An 18,376-nucleotide genomic window follows, 5' to 3' on the forward strand; every position below is an offset into this window, starting at 1 on the left:
CTTGGACTAGTTGATCCAGGGGGTGCAGAGCTGTTGGCCGGGGTAGGGTTAGCCAGGTGGAAAGCATGGCCGGCCGTAGAAAAATGCTTATTTAAATTTTCGATTATCGTAGATTTATCTGTGGCGACAGTGTTTCCTAGCCACAGTGCAGTGGGCAGCTGGGAAAATTTGGGGAATTAGTCATACAGGATGCAAATTTCTGTTAGGAAAGCAAAGGCTAGCTTTTTCAAACTGATTGGTTCCTGACTTTCCTGAAAAGTTGCATATCGCGGGGGCTATTCGATGCTAATGCAGTAAGCCACAGGATGTTTTTGTACTGATCAAGGGCAGTCAAGTCAGGAGTGAACCAGGGGCTATATCTGTTCTTAGTTCTACATTTTTTGAATGGGGCATGCTTATTTAAGATGGTGAGGAAAGCACTTTTAAAGAACAACCAGGCATCCTCTACTTACGGGATGAGGTCAATATCCTTCCAGGATACCCCGGCCAGGTCGATTAGAAAGGCCTGCTCGCTGAAGTATTTTAGGGAGTGTTTGACAGTGATGAGGTGTGGTCGTTTGACCGCAGACCCATTACGGAAGCAGGCAATGAGGCAGTGATCGCTGAGATCCTGGTTGAAGACAGCAGAGGTGTATTTGGAGGGCAAATTGGTCAGGAGGATATCTATGCGGGGGCCCATGTTTACGGATTTAGGGTTGTACCTGGTGGGTTCCTTGATCATTTGTGAGAGATTGAGGGCATCTAGCTTAGATTGTAGGACGACCGGGGTGTTAAGCATATCCCAGTTTAGGTCACCTAACAGTACGAACTCTGAAGATAGATGGGGGGCAATCAATTCACATATGGTGTCCAGGGCACAGCTGGGGGGTCTATAACAAGTGGCAACAGTGAGAGACTTATTTCTGGAAAGGTGGATTTTTAAAACTAGAAGCTCGAACTGTTTGGGCACAGACCTGGATAGTAAGACAGAACTCTTCAGGATATCTCTGCAGTAGATTGCAACTCCGCCCCCTTTACCAGTTCTATCTTGATGGAAAATGTTGTAGTTGGGGATAGAAATTTCAGAATTTTTGGTGGCCTTCCTAAGCCAGGATTCAGACCAGGCAAGGACATCTGGGTTGGTGGAGTGTGCTAAAGCAGTGAACAAAACAAACTTAGGGAGGACGCTTCTGATGTTAACATGCATGAAACCAAGGCTTTTGCGGTTACAGAAGTCAACAAATGAGAGCGCCTGGGGAATAGGTGTAGTACTGGGAGTTACAGGACCTGGGTTAACCTCTACATCACCAGAGGAGGAGTAGCATAAGGGTATGGCTAAAGGCTATAAGAACTGGTCGTCTAGTGCGTTGGGAACAGAGAATAAAAGGAGCAGATTTCTGGGCGTGGTAGAATAGATTTAGGGCATAATGTACTGAAAAGGGTATGGTAGGATGTGAGTACAGTGGAGGTAAACCTAGGCATTGAATTCAACATTTGTATTTATTATGGATCCTCATTAGCTACTGCCAAGGTATCCAGGCACTCATTTCAGAAGTTACCTGAAATCAGACACAGTTGAGGCTTTTTGTATTCTTCAATACATGTTTTATTGATGATCACCACACTTTCCCCCTTTGACAATAAATCTGCTGAAGTTCTATGTTCCTAAAGATAGATAGAGAAGTATATTGCACTTAAAACAAAAGATTTAAGAACAGTCATGAAGCTTGCAAAAAGAAAGAGGAAAGCGATCCCAACGCCTTCCTTCCAGCACAGCCAGTGGAGGCAAGACGACGACCTTGCACCAGCCTTCCCCATACCATCCACAGTTAGCTTTTTAAATATGCATCTTTTAAAATAGCCTTTCTATTTTATTCATTTTTAAACTATTACCTACAGGATTAGAACCAATAAGGTAGCATGCACAGACAAGCAGAGTTTATTGGAATGATGGACAATCTTCATGAGGATTTTCTACATCAGGATTCTGAGGAGTTTTGGAGAATTCAACTGAATTATTATTTTTGCACAATACATTGTTACTGTTTTTGTTCTTAGTTTTTTTTATTTGGAAAAATTCACTGTGTGAACCATTATAAATACCCAGATATAAAATGTATTGATATAGTGATCCGAGTCACTATCTGGCAGTCAGTTTTGTGTGTTGTGGTTTGTGTATGTCTATGAATACAATGTTAATTCTAGTCTTCAGAATGACGCTGACATGAGTTAACAGTTGATGTCTCTGTTAAGACAACCTTGAAGTCAAAGACCACAGGAAAACTGGTTAAATTACAGCACAGGAAGATTGAGCATCTTCTCATATAGTTGCTGAGATATAAAGGGATACTGTTGTTCTGAATCCCATTCTCTACATGAAAGCCAATTGCAAGCACTGGAAAATGATCCAATCTTTGTTATACAGAATGTTCTCTCAGCTAAACAATATAGCAGGCATGTTAGTTTCCCTTTGACTGTTAGTAAGACAGTTAGTTACCTGTACGGTCAAAAATCAGTCTCTTAAAATGTAGAACTTGTCCAGTTTTCTTTAATCAATCGCTGACTAATTAATTCCCCTCGTTTCTCAGGGCAACCATTAGAAATAGACAGACTTCAGACAAGAGTAAGGAAATAAAATAACAGACATTCTGCCCTAAAAATAAGTTTGATATGCACTGTATTCACACACAATAGAGGAGACAGTCTGACTTTGACTGACAACCCTTTTGAGTTGATGGAGCAGAAATATATACAACTACTAACTAGTATGTCACCAAGGCAACCAAGATATCAATGTCCTCCACGGAGAACGTAAAGGTTAATCTGCTTCTTCACATTCGGATCAGCTGGATCACTCAGAACTAGCCTGGTTAAACCTCTCAGTATTGTTATCGCAGCCTGGTTAACAGACAGAGCAGTTCTGTCTCAGAACTAACCTGGTTAAACCTCTCAGTATTGTTATCGCAGCCTGGTTAACAGACAGAGCAGTTCTGTCTCAGAACTAACCTGGTTAAACCTCTCAGTATTGTTATCGCAGCCTGGTTAACAGACAGAGCAGTTCTGTCTCAGAACTACTCTCTCTGATAATCTACATGGTCCGGTACATTTGAGCATCGGCAACGAGAAGAAAAAGACATTGCTGGATTCAAAGCATGTTTACTGAAAGCATTTGACAATTCATTCTATTTTCTTTGTCTCTATGATATTACTTACGTGTGTGTGCCATATGTGTCTCAGAAAAACTGGAATACATTGCTGAATATTCTGATTGGCCTCAAAGATTGCGCAATGGTACAATTTGTCTAGACCCTCGAACAAGGCATGTTATAATTTGTTCTTTGTAAGCCTCAACTCAATGTCATGATGCAATAAAATGGAATTAAAACATGTCTCTTTGTCTCGTTTTCTAACAGTTAGTTTCTAACAATCTACTTAGTTAGTCCCAATTCACAGTAAAACTAAAGGATACAATTAAACTGTGCACACAAATGAAAACCCATCTTAAATAACACTGAAAATTACATTCTAGACACACTGACTATAATCACATAAAATCAAAAGCAAATTGTACATTTTGTCTTTAAAAACATTCCAAGGCATTGAGTCAAGGTGAATGTGGTAGAGCAAAAACCTTTTGGCCTCTGGTCCCAAAGTTAACGATTCTAAAACAGCCCTAGAGCAGAACACCTATTTCCCTTTCCATGGGCATCATAAGGATGAATAAAATAATTCAACTCAATAGGAAATAACACGTCTGTCTGTGAGTTAACATTTCCAACAAAGCTCTCTCTTTTTCTGATTAAAAATGACTGCTTTTGTGTTAAAGAACATAAACACAATTGGTAGAAATCCCAAATTAGAGTATTTTCATATGATGAGGCCTAAAAGTTCTTAGAATAAGGGTTTGATCACAGTTGGTTCTTGTTAAGTTGTTTGATCATTTGTGCTTCATGTTCACTATCGCCGACAGAGAATATCAGACCCTGTGATCACTGACTGGTAAACGAACCATGTTAGTTTGCTAAGTAGGATGTGCAAATCATATTTTTGGACCTTTGCTTTTAGTTTAGTGATCATACTACAACACTGACCTGCCCACCTAGCCACTACTTTACCATGGCAACCCATCCTCCATGTCTGCACCAAACATGCCATGATGAGAACATTCTAATCTGCATCTTGAAGCTTTCAGTGCCAACATGGCGTTCGTTCAAATTCTGAGACTGAAACGGTGTTTGCTGAACACTGAATATCTATGGCTTTGCCACAAGGGCCATTTCAAGCATCTGAGTCTTCCTTGAACATACGACAGGACAGAAAGGCACATGTGGGTGACAGTCAAACCTCTATCATCTATGGAACCGCCCCACACTGTTCATCAACGTTTCATCAACGTGGTCTTAATGCACGGCGCAAACACCTCACAGACAAGTCTTCAGACACTCAATCAAACTATTACCCTGTACAGGTGATGAGCCATGAGCTCACAACCACATGGTCCTATTGCTGTAGTCATAACCAGGTTAGGTATGACTGCTCCAAATGGCACCCTATTCCCTATACAGTACACTACCGTAAGGCTCTGGTCAAAAGAAGTACACTACATAGGGAATAGGGTGCCGTTTGGGACGATACCATGATGGTCATAGCTGGAGTACATACCACTAGTCTACACTATCTTCACCAAGGGTCAATACTAAATGTGAGAATAATCATATAATCTGTGATACCTTCCCAAAGTGTGGACCTACTCCAGTTCCCAGACAGTGTCGCTCTGTAGCTCTGTAGTTAAATAGCGGAGGGTTGTTGTCTTTACGTTGCGTAACATCTTTTAACCTGACAGCCTCCTTTCTATCAATGAGTTCATGAACACAAACCAGCTGCTTAAGCTATTTGTCATTTAGAAAGCCACACTATTCAAAGCCAATGTGTAATGCTTACAGTATGTTATACATGCGTATAAATGCTATGACGAGGAAGTAGTACATTGAATGTAGCAACATTGCAACCTGACATACAGTCATGAAAATGTTGCAATGAGAGTATTCTCCTTTCCTTTCACACAATAGCATACGTTGGCTTGGTCCAAGATATGTTTGTGGATGCAAGCTTGGAAAATAAATGCAAGGGAAATCTACTGTGCATGTTGTATATTGTACAATATACACCAGCCCTGTTCAACAGATCCGGATGTGTTCTGGCTGGGAACATTCTCAAAAGACTTCACTTTACAACCAGACAACACTGATAGTTCTGATTTACTGTACGCAGTATGGCGCTTGAGAAATCCATTCAAAGTGAATTTCACCTTGCAGAAATTACATGAAAACTGAATGGCACACACAAAACCTTTGAGAATGACTCGATTTGTTTTTTCCACCCTATTCTACTACAAACATAATTATTCGACATCTAAAAGACTCTTAGAGACAATCTACTTAGAATATCATCTATGTCAATGTGTCAATATTAGGCACAAAGTTCAATGAGTGGCACGTGGATGAGAAAAGTACCATTGGCATTAGCATGGTGTATTCAGTTCTACAAAACATATAAACACTAAAGTACAAAATGTGTTTTGATGTTGTAACTTCTTTAAACAAAGATTAAGTCTGTTGTTGATGACTCTAACATTATAATAGGGCATACTTGTGCATGAGTTATGCCTATTAGAAGAAAATCTGTCTTACCTTGAAGGAAACAGTAACCATTGCCTGGACATTTTGCCTGGATTTCTACCGTATGCACAACCATACTTGTTTCCTTGAATAAACCTTATAATTATAGTAGAGGAGCGTTAAAGTCTGAAGAGCACCTTTATAATACAAACAATGACACTAACCATAATCAAACGTGTGGTTGTTGAATATCTCTGTGTCTAAAATGACACCCTACTCCACATACAGTCCAGTGCACTACTTTAGACCAGAGATGGTAGCTGTAAGACCAATAGGGTGTAATTTGAGATGTACTGTTATGATTTACCGTAAGAAATAAATCCCTAGAAAAGGCAGATCCAAAATATTTAAACAGACAGACTGAACCAGGGGAGCTGTGTGTTGTCCTATTACAGAGGGGAAGAGAGGGGGGTGGGGCTTAAAATTCGATCTTGCAGGCGGGGAAAGACTCATCCTGCATGACCACGGTGCTGCTGGAGGCCAGGACCATGATGTTTAGCTCCTGTTGCCGTTCATGGGTTTGCTGGTACCACTCCCGAGTCACATCTGTGTCATGGGTGGGAATCAACGTCACCTGCAAGAGAGAGAGTGAGAGGCAGAGAGATTGAGGTAATGGATAGAGGTAGGAGGAAGAAAGGAGGAAAATCAGAGGAGAAGAAGATGGGGAGAGCATTAGAGAGAGAAGGGAGAGATGAAAAGGAGTAGGGGGAAAGATGGGAGATGGTGATTTAATCAGGTGTTAAAGCAGACAAAAAAATCCCATGACTGAAACTGAAGTCCATCTCAGATGGATTGTCTGGGGCCAAGTTCATTTCCCCTTTCATGAAAAAAGTCATGACCATCGTGCTTTTATGGAAAGAGGATCATTTTGAACATGTATTAAACTACGAGTTTGATCAATTCTAGTCCCCTTGATCTGCAGGCCCATAAAAGGTCCTGTCCCTTGGTCTATATTACCAGATGTGCTATTAACAATAAGCTTTATCACCTGTGGCCCACCTGATGCAGCATAGTGTCTACACATACATAGGCTGAAGTATGGGGTTTATCATCTGTATTTACCCCATTGGACACAACATCCTGATTGATATTATTATTATTTATAATTATTGTTAATAATTATTCATTATTATTAAATCGGAAAAATCTGTTTTATTTCTTGGTTTCTATTGCAAAGTATGTCATTGTCCCTTTAAGAGCTCTGTTGCACAGCTGTGCCTAAACCATAAGAGCTCTGTTGCACAGCTGTGGCTAAACCATAAGAGCTCTGTTGCACAGCTGTGCCTAAACCATAAGAGCTCTGTTGCACAGCTGTGCCTAAACCATAAGAGCTCTGTTGCACAGCTGTGCCTAAAACATGCTTGAAACTCAGGTTGTAACTGCATTTTTTAAATGATGCCACACTGGCAATTGTGGGAGTAGGGAAATAAATGTGGCAGCAATGGAAAGCTGGGATTCCCCTCTCTTTAAACAAAAGCCCAAACTGCTTTCTGAAGTGTTTTCCCCACGCTTGCATTAACAATGGTTGTGCATTGACTGCTTGTCAGAATACGTTTCCCTCCCTATGGCTCTCGCAACTTAAATGCTCATCGAGAGGAATATTTCTCCCGCATAGAACACACAACAACAAGCCGTCCAGGTAAATAGGTAAACTATTCTACTATGGGGTTGTCTGATTGTTTTAACAACACCATTACATGGCAGAAATAGTAGCACTGGTTCCATCCTGAGTAATAAATTAGAGGCTTTGAATTCATTTGCAAGGAGCAACAGTAGGCTACACTCCGCTGTTTGAGTTGAGCGCCACAGGTAGTCAGGTGTGCTAGTTAGTTAGTTCATTAAGATGCATAGGGAGTGAATGTCATGCACAGGTGATGTATTGATCCATCAACTGAATGATTGAGCTCCATCTAATTCTATGGTAGTGATTTGTTACCTGTAGGTTGGATCCCCACTGGGCTTTGCCCTCCAGTAGAGCATCCAGGACCACTCGGCTGGGCTCGTCATTGCCCACATCGTTCCCGCTCACCACGTAGTATGCAGAACGGACGCGTTTGAAGAACTCCTGGTCCACGTTCTTAGAACTGCAGTGGTTGGGGATGTAGGCCAAGTCTACGTAGATAGGAGGGCCTTGGGGAACCACGGAACTGGACCTCTGAGAGCCTAGGGGGAAGGAAAGATGTTTCCATGCAATTTGATGCTTTCCACAAGATCGCTGGTTTAAACTCTGCTCCAACAGCTTATTTCCTCTCTCTCCCCTCCTTTCCTCAATCACTTTCCACAGCCTAGCAGCCTTGACTTAGCCTGGTCCCAGATCTGTTTGTGCTATGTTGTGCAATGTGTAATGCACTGTGCTGTATATTACTAGTCATTTTATGAATAACATAATAATACGATTGTTGAATAAATATACTGTATAATGGGAACCATTGTTACCTGAGGTGCTCTTAACTCCGTTGGCCACCCTGCCGGCGTTGTAGCTGGACCTGGAGAGGTCATCGTCTCTGGAGCCCTGTCCGTCTGACAGATGGGACATCCTCAAGCTCTTCTCTGTCTCCTTCTTCTTCAGCGAGGCGCTGCGAGGGGATGGCAACTGCTTCACTGGCATGGGGGACCGCTTGCGGCGAGCCGGAGATGCCGACTTGGGTTTCCCTGTCTTCCGCACGCCTTTCATCTTGGGGTCCTTCTTGAGGGGCGACTCTGAGGTTGCCCGGTTCTGGTCATTGGCCAGAGCGTCGGGGTCCACCATGCAGACGTCGGGGTGAGGGGGGTTGGGGAAGGGGTCCATGAGGGGGGCGGGAGGGGGGTCCCGGGGGCTAATCCTGGAGGAGGAGGAGGAAGAGGAGTGATGGTGGCCCCCTCCCATCGTGGAGAACTTATCCACAGGCAGGTACTCAGTGTCCTCGTCCGAGTCCATGTTGCTGTTGCCCGTGATGAAGGGGCACTCCTTTGTCCCTGGGGGAACGTCTGAATCTGACTGCGACGGTATAGACTCGCTGTCGGAGGTTGGGGGGGTGTCTTCTCTGGCTAACCCCAGCCCAGCCGTCCCGGCGTGGGGGACCGAGCCGCCCTGGAAATGGGGGTGGTGGGGCTGTTTGTTGGCTCTCTTCTTGACTGACAGGTCATGTTCGTCCCCTTCCTGCGATTGGTCGCTCCTGCGTCCCCGCTCCTCGTCTTCCTCATCGCTGGACTGCTGTTGCATACTGGGATTGATGAAGGAGGGCGAGAGGTCTCCCTTGCGGTGCCTGTGTTCCGAGGAGGAGTAGCCAGGGGAGGCTTTGGAGGAGGACGTGGAGGAGGAGGCGCCCATTTCAGGAGGGAGTTCCAGGTCGCTGTCATCATCATCATCTCTTCCTCCTGCTTCTCCTCGGCACGACGTCTCCGTGTAGAAGGGGGAGCCGAAGGTGTGATCAGTGGAGGAGAGGGAGAGCGGGCGGGCGGGGCACTCAGGTTCCATTTCGCATTCCTCCTCAAACTCGTCCTCGTGGCGGTAATGAGGCGGGGAGTCGCCAGGAACCATGTCCATCTGGGGCTTCTGCATGTTCCACTCATAGGAGCCCCTCACCTTTTTCTCCTCAGCTGTACCCAGACCTGGGCTCACGCAGCTGGCTGCCGGCCCTGCACTGATGGGGGAGCTCATGCTGCTGACCTCCATGGGACCATTGACTGTGTCTGGCTTGGTGGGTAGCAGAGAGGAGGGTATGTACGAGGTGAGCACATCAGGGAGACCAGCGCCATCTATCTTACCTGAAGTGGTGATGCTGCTGCCGTGTTTTTCGGAGAAGGACAGGCCCATCTCACGCATGTAACCTTCCTCGTCATCCTCTTCCTCAGTACTGTCAGAGTTTTCAAAGTAATGTTTGCCTGTTGAGTCAGGCCGTGGGGACGAGGTGACACCAAACAAACCCATGGCGATGGCATCCTTCTCCTTGGGTGACTGGGAGAAAGGCCCATAACCCCCTGCAGCCTGCAGCTTGGACTCATCCGCCCATTCCGGTTTATAGAAGCAGTCCGACTGGGGGCTTTTGTTCACAACACTTCCTTCCATCGAGGCAACATGCTCCTTTTTGTCTTCCGAGGAGGAAGCGGAGGAGTGTGAGTGGAAAGGTTTGATCTCCTCAAAGGGGCTGTGAGGAGAGAAGCGGGCCAGCCTGGAGGTGGATTCTGCGGTGGTGGTGGTGGCCATCGTCATCTGCTTCTCCGAAACCTCCAGGTACTCGTTCTTAACCATCCCGCAGGAACTGGAAAAGGGGGAGGAGTCCATGGCCGGGGAGTGTTCCTCTTTAAAGGAGGAGTGTTTGTCTTTAAAGGAGGCGTGTTCATCTTTAAAGGAGGCGTGTTCATCTTTAAAGGAGGCGTGTTCCTCTTTAAAGGAGGAGTGTTCATCTTTAAAGGAAGCGTGTTTGTCTTTAAAGGAGGCGTGTTCATCTTTAAAGGAGGCGTGTTCATCTTTAAAGGAGCCGTGTTCATCTTTAAAGGAGGTGTGTTCATCTTTAAAGGAGGCGTGTTCATCTTTAAAGGAGGCGTGTTCATCTTTAAAGGAGGTGTGTTCATCTTTAAAGGAGGCATGTTCATCTTTAAAGGAGCCGTGTTCATCTTTAAAGGAGGAGTACTCGAAGCCGGCACTGTCTGTATCGTGTTTGAAGATGTGGTCGGAGGCGTTGGCTGGGGTCTCCAGCTCCTCGCCAAACTGCCGGCTGGTGGAGAGTGACGGACCGGACGTAGAGGAGGAGTAGCTGTAGGAAGAGGAGGACGAATATGCCGTGGCAGAGGTGGTGGTGTAGTGGAAGCCTGATGAGACTCCTACTGTGTCTCCTGTTTTCTTACCACCGTCAGCTCTCTCACTGTGGAAATAGTCATCTTTTCCCTCTTTGTCCTTCATCTGGCTGGACTGAAATGTGTCTTTCTCCCCACCGTAAGAATAATCAAACCCAGAGGAGTACCCAGAGAACGCTGTGGCGCCCATGTCACCTTTGCAGGTGGTGGAAGAAGGTGGTGAAGTCGGCTTCGCCTGGCTGTTGTAACCGTAGCCTGCCATGGAAACCATAAACTCTGGCTCATTCGAGCTCATGCCGTCTGATGAAATCGGCTTTGCCTGGCTGTGTGTGTCACGCTCTTTGTTGTACTCCTCATCATCGTCATCATCGTCATCATCATCCATGTCGGCACCCTCATCCTCAGACTTCTCTCCAAGTTTGGCTGGGGATTTAGTTGTTATCACCTCATCAGGGAGTTTGGAGTCTGTGAAATCTGTCTCTTTTGAGCTCATGCCGTCTGGTGAAGTCGGCTTCGCCTGGCTGTTGTAACCATAGCCGGCCATGGAAACCATAAACTCTGGCTCTTTCGAGCTCAAGCGGTCTGGTGAAGTCGGCTTTGCCTGACTACTGTAACCATCTGCACATTTATTTAGTACATCCCTCTCTTTGTTGTACTCCTCCTCATCATCCTCATCATCATCCTCATCATCATCCATGTCGGCACCCTCGTCCTCAAACGTCTCTCCAAGTTTGGCTGGGGATTTAGTTGTTATCCCCTCATCAGGGAGTTTGGAGTCTGTGAAATCTGTCTCTTTTGAGCTCACACAGTCTGGTGAAGTCGGTTTTGCCTGACTGTTGTAACCATAGCCGGCCATGGAAACCATAAACTCTGGCTCTTCTGTGCTCATGCTGTCTGGTGAAGTCGGCTTTGTCTGACTGTTGTAACCGTAGCCAGCCATCGAAACCATAAACTGGGGCTGTTTTGAGCTCACACCATCGATGAATGGACTCTTGACTTCCTTTTCCGATTTCTCTTTGGCACCTTTCTCCATGTCTGAGTCAATAGCATCCTCCTCTTCATCGTCCTCATCCTCTTCTTCATCATCTTCTTCATCATAATCATCGTAGTCTTCCTCATCCCTGGCTGTTAGCTTCCTCATGTCTATCTCCAGTTCCACCTCTTTGTCATGGTAGCTCATTGAAGAGGGTTTGGCTGCATTACTACCTGTTACAGAGGTGTAATCACTGTGAACTTTATAAGGGGAGGAGTCTCTCTCTGATGATAAGGATGTGGTTGAAGCCTCTGGTCTATCAGCCATTGATGGGAATCTGCTCTCTCTGCTGTATCCACGTGGCTCACTTATCTTCTCTATTGATTCAGAGCCATGGAGCCATGGAAAGGGGGAAGAGGAAGAGGAGGAGGAAGATACATCTTTTCCATGAGAGCTAGTGAAACCCTCCTTGTCTGAGGGGAAAGCGGAGTCCTTTTTCTGTGTGTCCATCTCCTTCATACTGTCCTTCCCCATTTTTTCTGACTGGTCCTTCTGATAACTGGTTTTGTTGTCATAGATATCACTGTAAGAGAAAGTCTTGCCGTGTACATATGGGGTGTCCTGTCTTATTTCTTCTTCTGAGCGTTTCTCTCTACCCTCTCGCTCCGGGAAGTCATACAGATTGAACTGGACACTTTTCTCTGGCTCTTTCAAAGTTACATGGTTCTTTTTTCTGGATAATGCTGCATCCTTTTTGTCATCTTCAGAGTCCAATTTACTTTGCTCTACTGATAAAGCTCTAGACCCTGTTCCACTTGGTTGAACAACATCATCTTCATCATCTTCCTCCACCTCGTCTTGCTCGTCGGAATGCATGATCTGGGGTTTGGTTGTTTGCTCCACGTAACCAGAGAACTGTGTCTCGTCTGTCAACCCCGGTTTATTCTGCAGATACTTGGACTTGATGTCATCCTCTGCTAGTCCTTTGTCCCTCTCAGACAACTTCTCTTCTTGAGGTGATTCATCGTCCAAGAACCTACCCTCCTTCTGTTCCAAATACTTAGCTTTAACACAGGGTTTGAGATCCCTTTTCTCATAATAGTCATCATCATCATCATCATCCTCATCTGATTCTTCAAAGGGGGTCTTGTCACCAGAAAGCCCCATTTTATGGAGCTCAGTTTCAGTGTTGTCCATTTTGTTGTTTTTCTTCTCCTCTGTGGGGGAGTAGCCACTGCTGATGGGGACCGACTGGGTGGGTGAGGCCAGTTTCCCGGTGCTGTCGCCTGGGCTAAGACATCTCTCTTCACCTTCAAACATGGTACTAGGCTTAAACCCGCTGGAGAAAGAGGGAGGAGAGGGAGGTGCAAAGGCAGTGGAGGGGGATTTATCCTTGTCCTGGAGCAACATGGCTGCCGTCGCCTGCTCGTAGCCCTCTTGGAGTTTCCCCAAGGGGATATCAACGTTGGGAGTCTGGTCCTCGTCTTCATCGTCCTCTTCGTCATACTCCTCATGGACGGGTTTGGTCTTCCTCCCAGCCTCCATCTCGGTAACAAAAGGCTGGTACTCCTTTGAAGGAGGAGAACTGAAGTTCTTGTCCTCCTCCAGGGAGGAGGTGGGAGAGATGGTTCCAGCCGAGTGGAGGTAGTCCTTCCCGTGGGTGGCCTCGGTGCGGTAGGGGATGCTATTGACCGTGTCCAGGTGAAGAGAGCTCCTCCCTGTCTCTGTCTCTGTCTGCGGGGCGGTCACAGATGCGATGGACTGGTCGTCCGCCATGGAAGTGGCGAACGAGGACAGTTTATCGTACTCTGTGATGGACGTGGCTGAGGAGATGTGCTCTTCCTCGGCGAGCGGAGCTGTGATGATGCTTGGATAGGCTGCCAACACTGGGTCATGTCTTCCCACAAAGCCTTTGGCTTTGAAGTCTGAGGCGTCAGACGTAGCCGAGGCTCTCATCTCCCTAACACCATACACAGAGTCAAAGGATCCTGGAACGTCGGGAACGGTGATGTCACAGGAAGCAACGTCGTAGCGGAGGTGTGGGATCCTGTCCTCGGGTTCTTCATGGATCTCCTCATCGGAGATGGTCTGTTCCGTTTCGGAATAAGCGGGAATAGTCTCATCTTGGATGAAGGACACTTGCTCAGAGGCAGCGGTAGTGGTTTGTCCAGAGGCGACTGCGGTTGAAAACGATTTAAAGTCGGTTGACTTGGTGTCCCATTCTTTTTTATCTTTTTCTGAGTTGTATTTATCCTCATAATCCTCAATTCCCTCCAGATCTGCTTTTTCGATAACGTCACCCTCCTCTTCTGAGCTGACACTCTTCTTCGAATTCATGTCTCCCTTAGTAGAGTAGTCGTCGTCGTCTTTCTCCATTTCATCCTCATATTTCCTATCCATGCCAGCATTTCTTTTAATGTCCTGCCATTTCCCGACATCTGCACCTTTCTTTAGTACATCACTCTCTTTATTGTACTCTTCCCCATCATCATCACCATCATCCATGTCAGCACCCTCATCCTCAAACTTCTCTCCAAGATTGGCTGGGGATTTAGTTGTTATTCCCTCATCAGGGAGTTTGGAGTCTGTGAAAGCTGGACTTCCAGACATGACATCATTCTGAATGGGTTCACTCCCTAGCTTCGAGAGCTCATCTCGTTTTAAAGCTTCGAAGTCCTTGGTGAGGTCTTCTGGAGAGGATACAACGGACCCGTCTGCCAAAGCAGCAGCGGATTTTGGGGGGGCTTTCTTTGGGACAGACTTTTTCTCAGCTGTTTTCTCTTTGACCGGTTTGGCTGTTATGTTTTTGTCAGTCTTGTCCGTCTTGGGTTTGGCCTGTGTCTTGTTTGCCTTATGGAGGGTTTTCCTGACTTCTGGGGTAAAGGGTTTCAGGTCTGGTTTGGTGATCTTCCTCAGCTCTGGCTTACTCAGATCCTTCTTTTTCTCCTCCTTCACTGCTTTTGTTTCTTTTTTCTCCTCTTTTTTAGCAGTATCATCTTTCTTCACTTCGCGTTTGTTGTCCTCTTTCTTTACTTTACTGATCTCTTTCTTCTCTTTGTCCTTTTTCTCCTCCATCTTAGATGGTCGTTCCTTGGAGTGTTTCCTCAGTGTTTTCTCCTTGGACAGCTTCTTTCTCTCCAGTTTGGCTGCTTCGGGTACTGCCTCACTGTTTTGTTGTTGTTTGGTGGCTTTGGTGGATTTGGTAGCTTTGGCGCTCTCACTCTTCACCTTCTTCTCCTTCTTCTCCTCTTTCTTTTCAATTTTGTTCTCTTTAGCCGAGTCATTCTTGGACTCCTCTTCCTGCCCTTTAGCTTCCTTCTTGCTGGCTTTTGAGGCCAACTGTGTTTTGGTGGAAGATTTCAGGCTCTCCTTGCTTTCTGTTCTTGATCTCATCTTTGTTTGTTTTATGATTGGAGGCGGGGCCCCAGAGGATATGTCTTTCTGAGTGGCTACTGGGTAGCGCAGGAAGTCCAGGTGCTTCAGCTTTTCAAGCCCCTCCAAGATTTTGTTCTGCGGTGCATTTCCAGGGAACAGCACCCTGACTATCTTCTCTGTTGGACTATGCGGGATCCATACGATAAGAGCTGTTACTGAGGTCAAGTAAGGGACGGATATTTCTCCTTCTTTGCCATTGGACATCACAATCCCAGTCTTGGCCTTACTGTTCCCAGCCCACTTCTGCATAAGGAACTGCATCTCCTTGCTTTCCTTCACAGGGTTCAGAATGTACATGTCTAGCTTGCCAACGCCCAGCTTGTGGAAAAGCGTGATGGGCTCAATGGTGTTGCTAACGACCCTGTAAAGAGGTTCTGACTTGATGCCAAGCTTGTTGAGATACTGCAGTGTGAGGGATGCCTCCTCGATGCTCCGTTTGACCTTTAGCGTGGACTCAGGCATTCGTAGCTTCTCGGGGACGTTGAAGAACACCACACCGAGCTCGGGCGAGATCAGGTTCTTCATCCAGTCACCGTATGTGTTGGAGCCGCCAGATCCCTGGGACTGCTCCTCCTCCTGCTCAGCAATCTTCCTCTGGAGCAGCCCGTTGATGCCTGGGAGGTTGTCCGCCCCAATGTGGGTCAGCAGGACTGAGTCTATCCTGTCCAAGTGCCTGACCAGCTTCCAGAAACAGGACCTGCGTTCGGACCCTCCATCCACCAGGATGTTGAATCCGTTCACGGCGAACAGGGCAGAGTCACCCCTCCCTCCGGGGAAGATGTAGCAGCAGGGCTTGGATAGCTTCAGGAAACCACCCGAGGTGGGCGGTTCCAGGTTGTCAAAGGGTGACGGGACGTCCACCGTCTCCGAGACGTACTCTGTGAACTCCGCGACTCCCTCCATGTCAGGAAGCGTGGGCTCAGGGTTTAGGCGGTATTCCAGAAGGTTCTGGAGGTGCTGCTGCTCCTGGCTGTGGCCCAGTGAGCTCCAGCCCCCGTCTCCCAGGCACGATACTGTTAGCCTGGGCCGCTGGTCCGATGCTGAGTTGGACAGGACCTCAGTCACCTGGAGGTCAGACCACAACACAACATAAACATACTGTTAGACATAGCTTATGTAAAGAAACATATTTTAATAGCAAGTATACCTATTTATCAAAACAATATTTTATTTGAGCATATAACAAGAACATATTTAAATGAATCAACCCCTCCCTAAAATAAAAGAATCACACATATTGATTGAGAGAGTCAAGTCTGGATACTACTAACATAACAACAGAGTAACTAAACAGTGTAGTCTATACAGTGTAACGTCAACTTATAGTAAAGTAATGATGAACAGTTGATCTTACTCCAGGATCAGAGATGATGTCAGAGAAGTGTCTCCAGGTGAAGGCTCCACCCTGCAGTGTGATGTCACCTCCCTGCTCAGAGCTCTGGCCACTTAGGACTAGTAGCTTGTGTCCAGCAGAGTCAGTGACCAGAGAACGGATCTGGACGGGAGGAGGAGAGGGACAAATAGAAGAAAAAATGACATTAGTGGATTATCATCACAGTTGATTGACCTCATCAGTAAGCAGTATCTTTTCAAAAAAGGTTTCCATTGAGAAACTTCAACCGTACCATATTTTGTGTATAAAGGTGGTTTCTGTGAAGGCAAAAGCCCTCAGTTGTCTGATATGTCTGGGTCACACCTACCTCTGAAGCAGTAGTTTCCTCTGACGGGTTCACCAACACAACTGTCTCAAGGACATCACTCTTGTACTGCAGGGTCCTCTGTCCTGGAGAGGAAACAAACACAACAAAACACAGGGATAAGAATGATTAAACAACTAAAACAACAGTTCAGTCAGTAGTCAACGTTCCTACAATATTTCTGTGCGTGGAAATACTAAATATTGTAACAATCCTCGCTACATAAGGCATGTTACAATTCCCACCAAGTGGCTTAACCCTAATGATGCAATGGGTAGGGTGTTTGCCTTTCTCGCCAGTGACCTGGGTTCGCTCCCCTGCACCACTGTTCACTATAATACTGCTTAGAATGCTGCATGTGAAAATAGACTAGACTTATAATTGAGGAATTGTATTATGTGGTGATGTGATAAGCCTTAAGCATTGAGGGTCCATTAAGGAACATGACCAGCAGTTTAACATGTGAGACCTCATGTTTTCCATGATAAGGAGATAGCTAGAAATGTACTGCAGTGATGAGTAACTTAGTCAAATGACAGTACAAAACCATTGGAAAGCAAAACCAGAGAACATGGATCAGAATGATCCTCTGCAACCGTGCTTTAATATTATTGGAAGCGTAGACGCCATAAGTATTGTGGCCCATCATTATTGTTATTATTAGTAGTAGTAGTATTACCATTATTATTATGATAATTATTGTGATTATTATGATTATGATGATGACGATGATTATTATTCTTGCTATAAGATGAGTGTTCCTACAGTGTCTGACAGGGACACTTCCAGGGTGCACTGCAAGTCTACAGCGGCATCACGGCAGACAGGGCTGTCTGTGAATTTCGCATATTAGACAAGCCAATTAACAAAAACACCAAAACGCTGGGGCTGTATGAAAACTTGGCTGAAACCGATTACTGATAATACAACATCTGGGCTTCTAGCATTAGTCAAACACAATTAGCTGCAGACTAACACTGTGAGCCATACACAGGCTTCCCCTCCCTCCAAGGTCCCCTCACTCGCCATCCTATTTCCTCTCTGTTAATGTCTTGAACCCGTATATACATTCTCTTCCATGCCACGTAAACAACAACAATATTGCAAAAGCCTGATTAGCTGCAGCCTGCAAACCCCATTGGCTGTTGCCATGGGGATGCTAAGCTAGCTAGCTATGTTGCCGCTGGCTGAGTTACACTGACCCACTCTTGGCTATGGGAGACGCATTGCAGCATTTCTGAGGGGGAGGGAGGGAGGGACAGGAGGGAGGGAGGGCCAGACGTGCTGCATGGGAGAATAGACAGCAGAGTAACACAGGAGGAGACAGCAACTGCCAAGGCAGCAGTAGAAGCAGCATCCTGATCCTGCATGCAGGTGCTTCATCAGGGAAACTATTTTTAGCACAAAATGGTTTACTGGCTCATCTCCAACTGGAAGAATATGAGAGGGGTTTAATATCATGGGTGTTTTTTTCTTCACTGCAGAGGGGAAGCAAGGGCATTATGAGGGAAATAGATGGAAGACGGAAGGAGAATGACGTCTTGTTATCCAGGGGTTACGTGTAAGGTCAAAAAAATACGCCTCACCCACATAAACGAGATGCACAAGCTACCGCCACGGGTGACATTTAACACTAATAGCTTTTTCAGCATCTGTGCCTAGTACCAGCTGATGACTTCCTCAAATTATGAGCTAGTTTGTGCTTACAAATGACCAGAATGTGCTCTGTAGTGTGTACTTATCAAGTAAGCAGCACATATTGGCCTAGTTTTGGAGATTTATTTGTAGTTTTAGTTTCACGTTCGGCTCCAAAAAAGGCTAACTGCTGTAATTTGCTC

The 18,376-nt window shown here is 45.8% G+C and overlaps 1 protein-coding gene across 2 annotated transcripts in view; it reads right to left on the reverse strand.

The window, feature by feature from the left end:
- Positions 1-1,561: 1,561 nt before the first annotated feature.
- LOC110506834 (microtubule-associated protein 1A) overlaps positions 1,562-18,376 on the reverse strand; it is a 64,676-nt gene continuing 47,861 nt past the window's right edge. For both annotated transcript variants that reach the window (XM_090239053.1, XM_090239054.1), the window contains 5 exons: positions 16,542-16,624; positions 16,196-16,336; positions 8,094-15,906; positions 7,594-7,820; positions 1,562-6,231 (listed from right to left, as the gene is read on the reverse strand). In XM_090239053.1, the coding sequence (XP_090095179.1) occupies positions 6,076-6,231; positions 7,594-7,820; positions 8,094-15,906; positions 16,196-16,336; positions 16,542-16,624 (8,420 nt within the window). In that variant the 3' untranslated portion in view covers positions 1,562-6,075. The remainder of the gene's footprint in view (positions 6,232-7,593; positions 7,821-8,093; positions 15,907-16,195; positions 16,337-16,541; positions 16,625-18,376) is intronic.

This window comes from Oncorhynchus mykiss, chromosome 6 (assembly GCF_057628025.1).
Source record: "Oncorhynchus mykiss isolate SJ-2025 chromosome 6, ASM5762802v1, whole genome shotgun sequence".
NCBI lineage: Eukaryota > Metazoa > Chordata > Actinopteri > Salmoniformes > Salmonidae > Oncorhynchus > Oncorhynchus mykiss.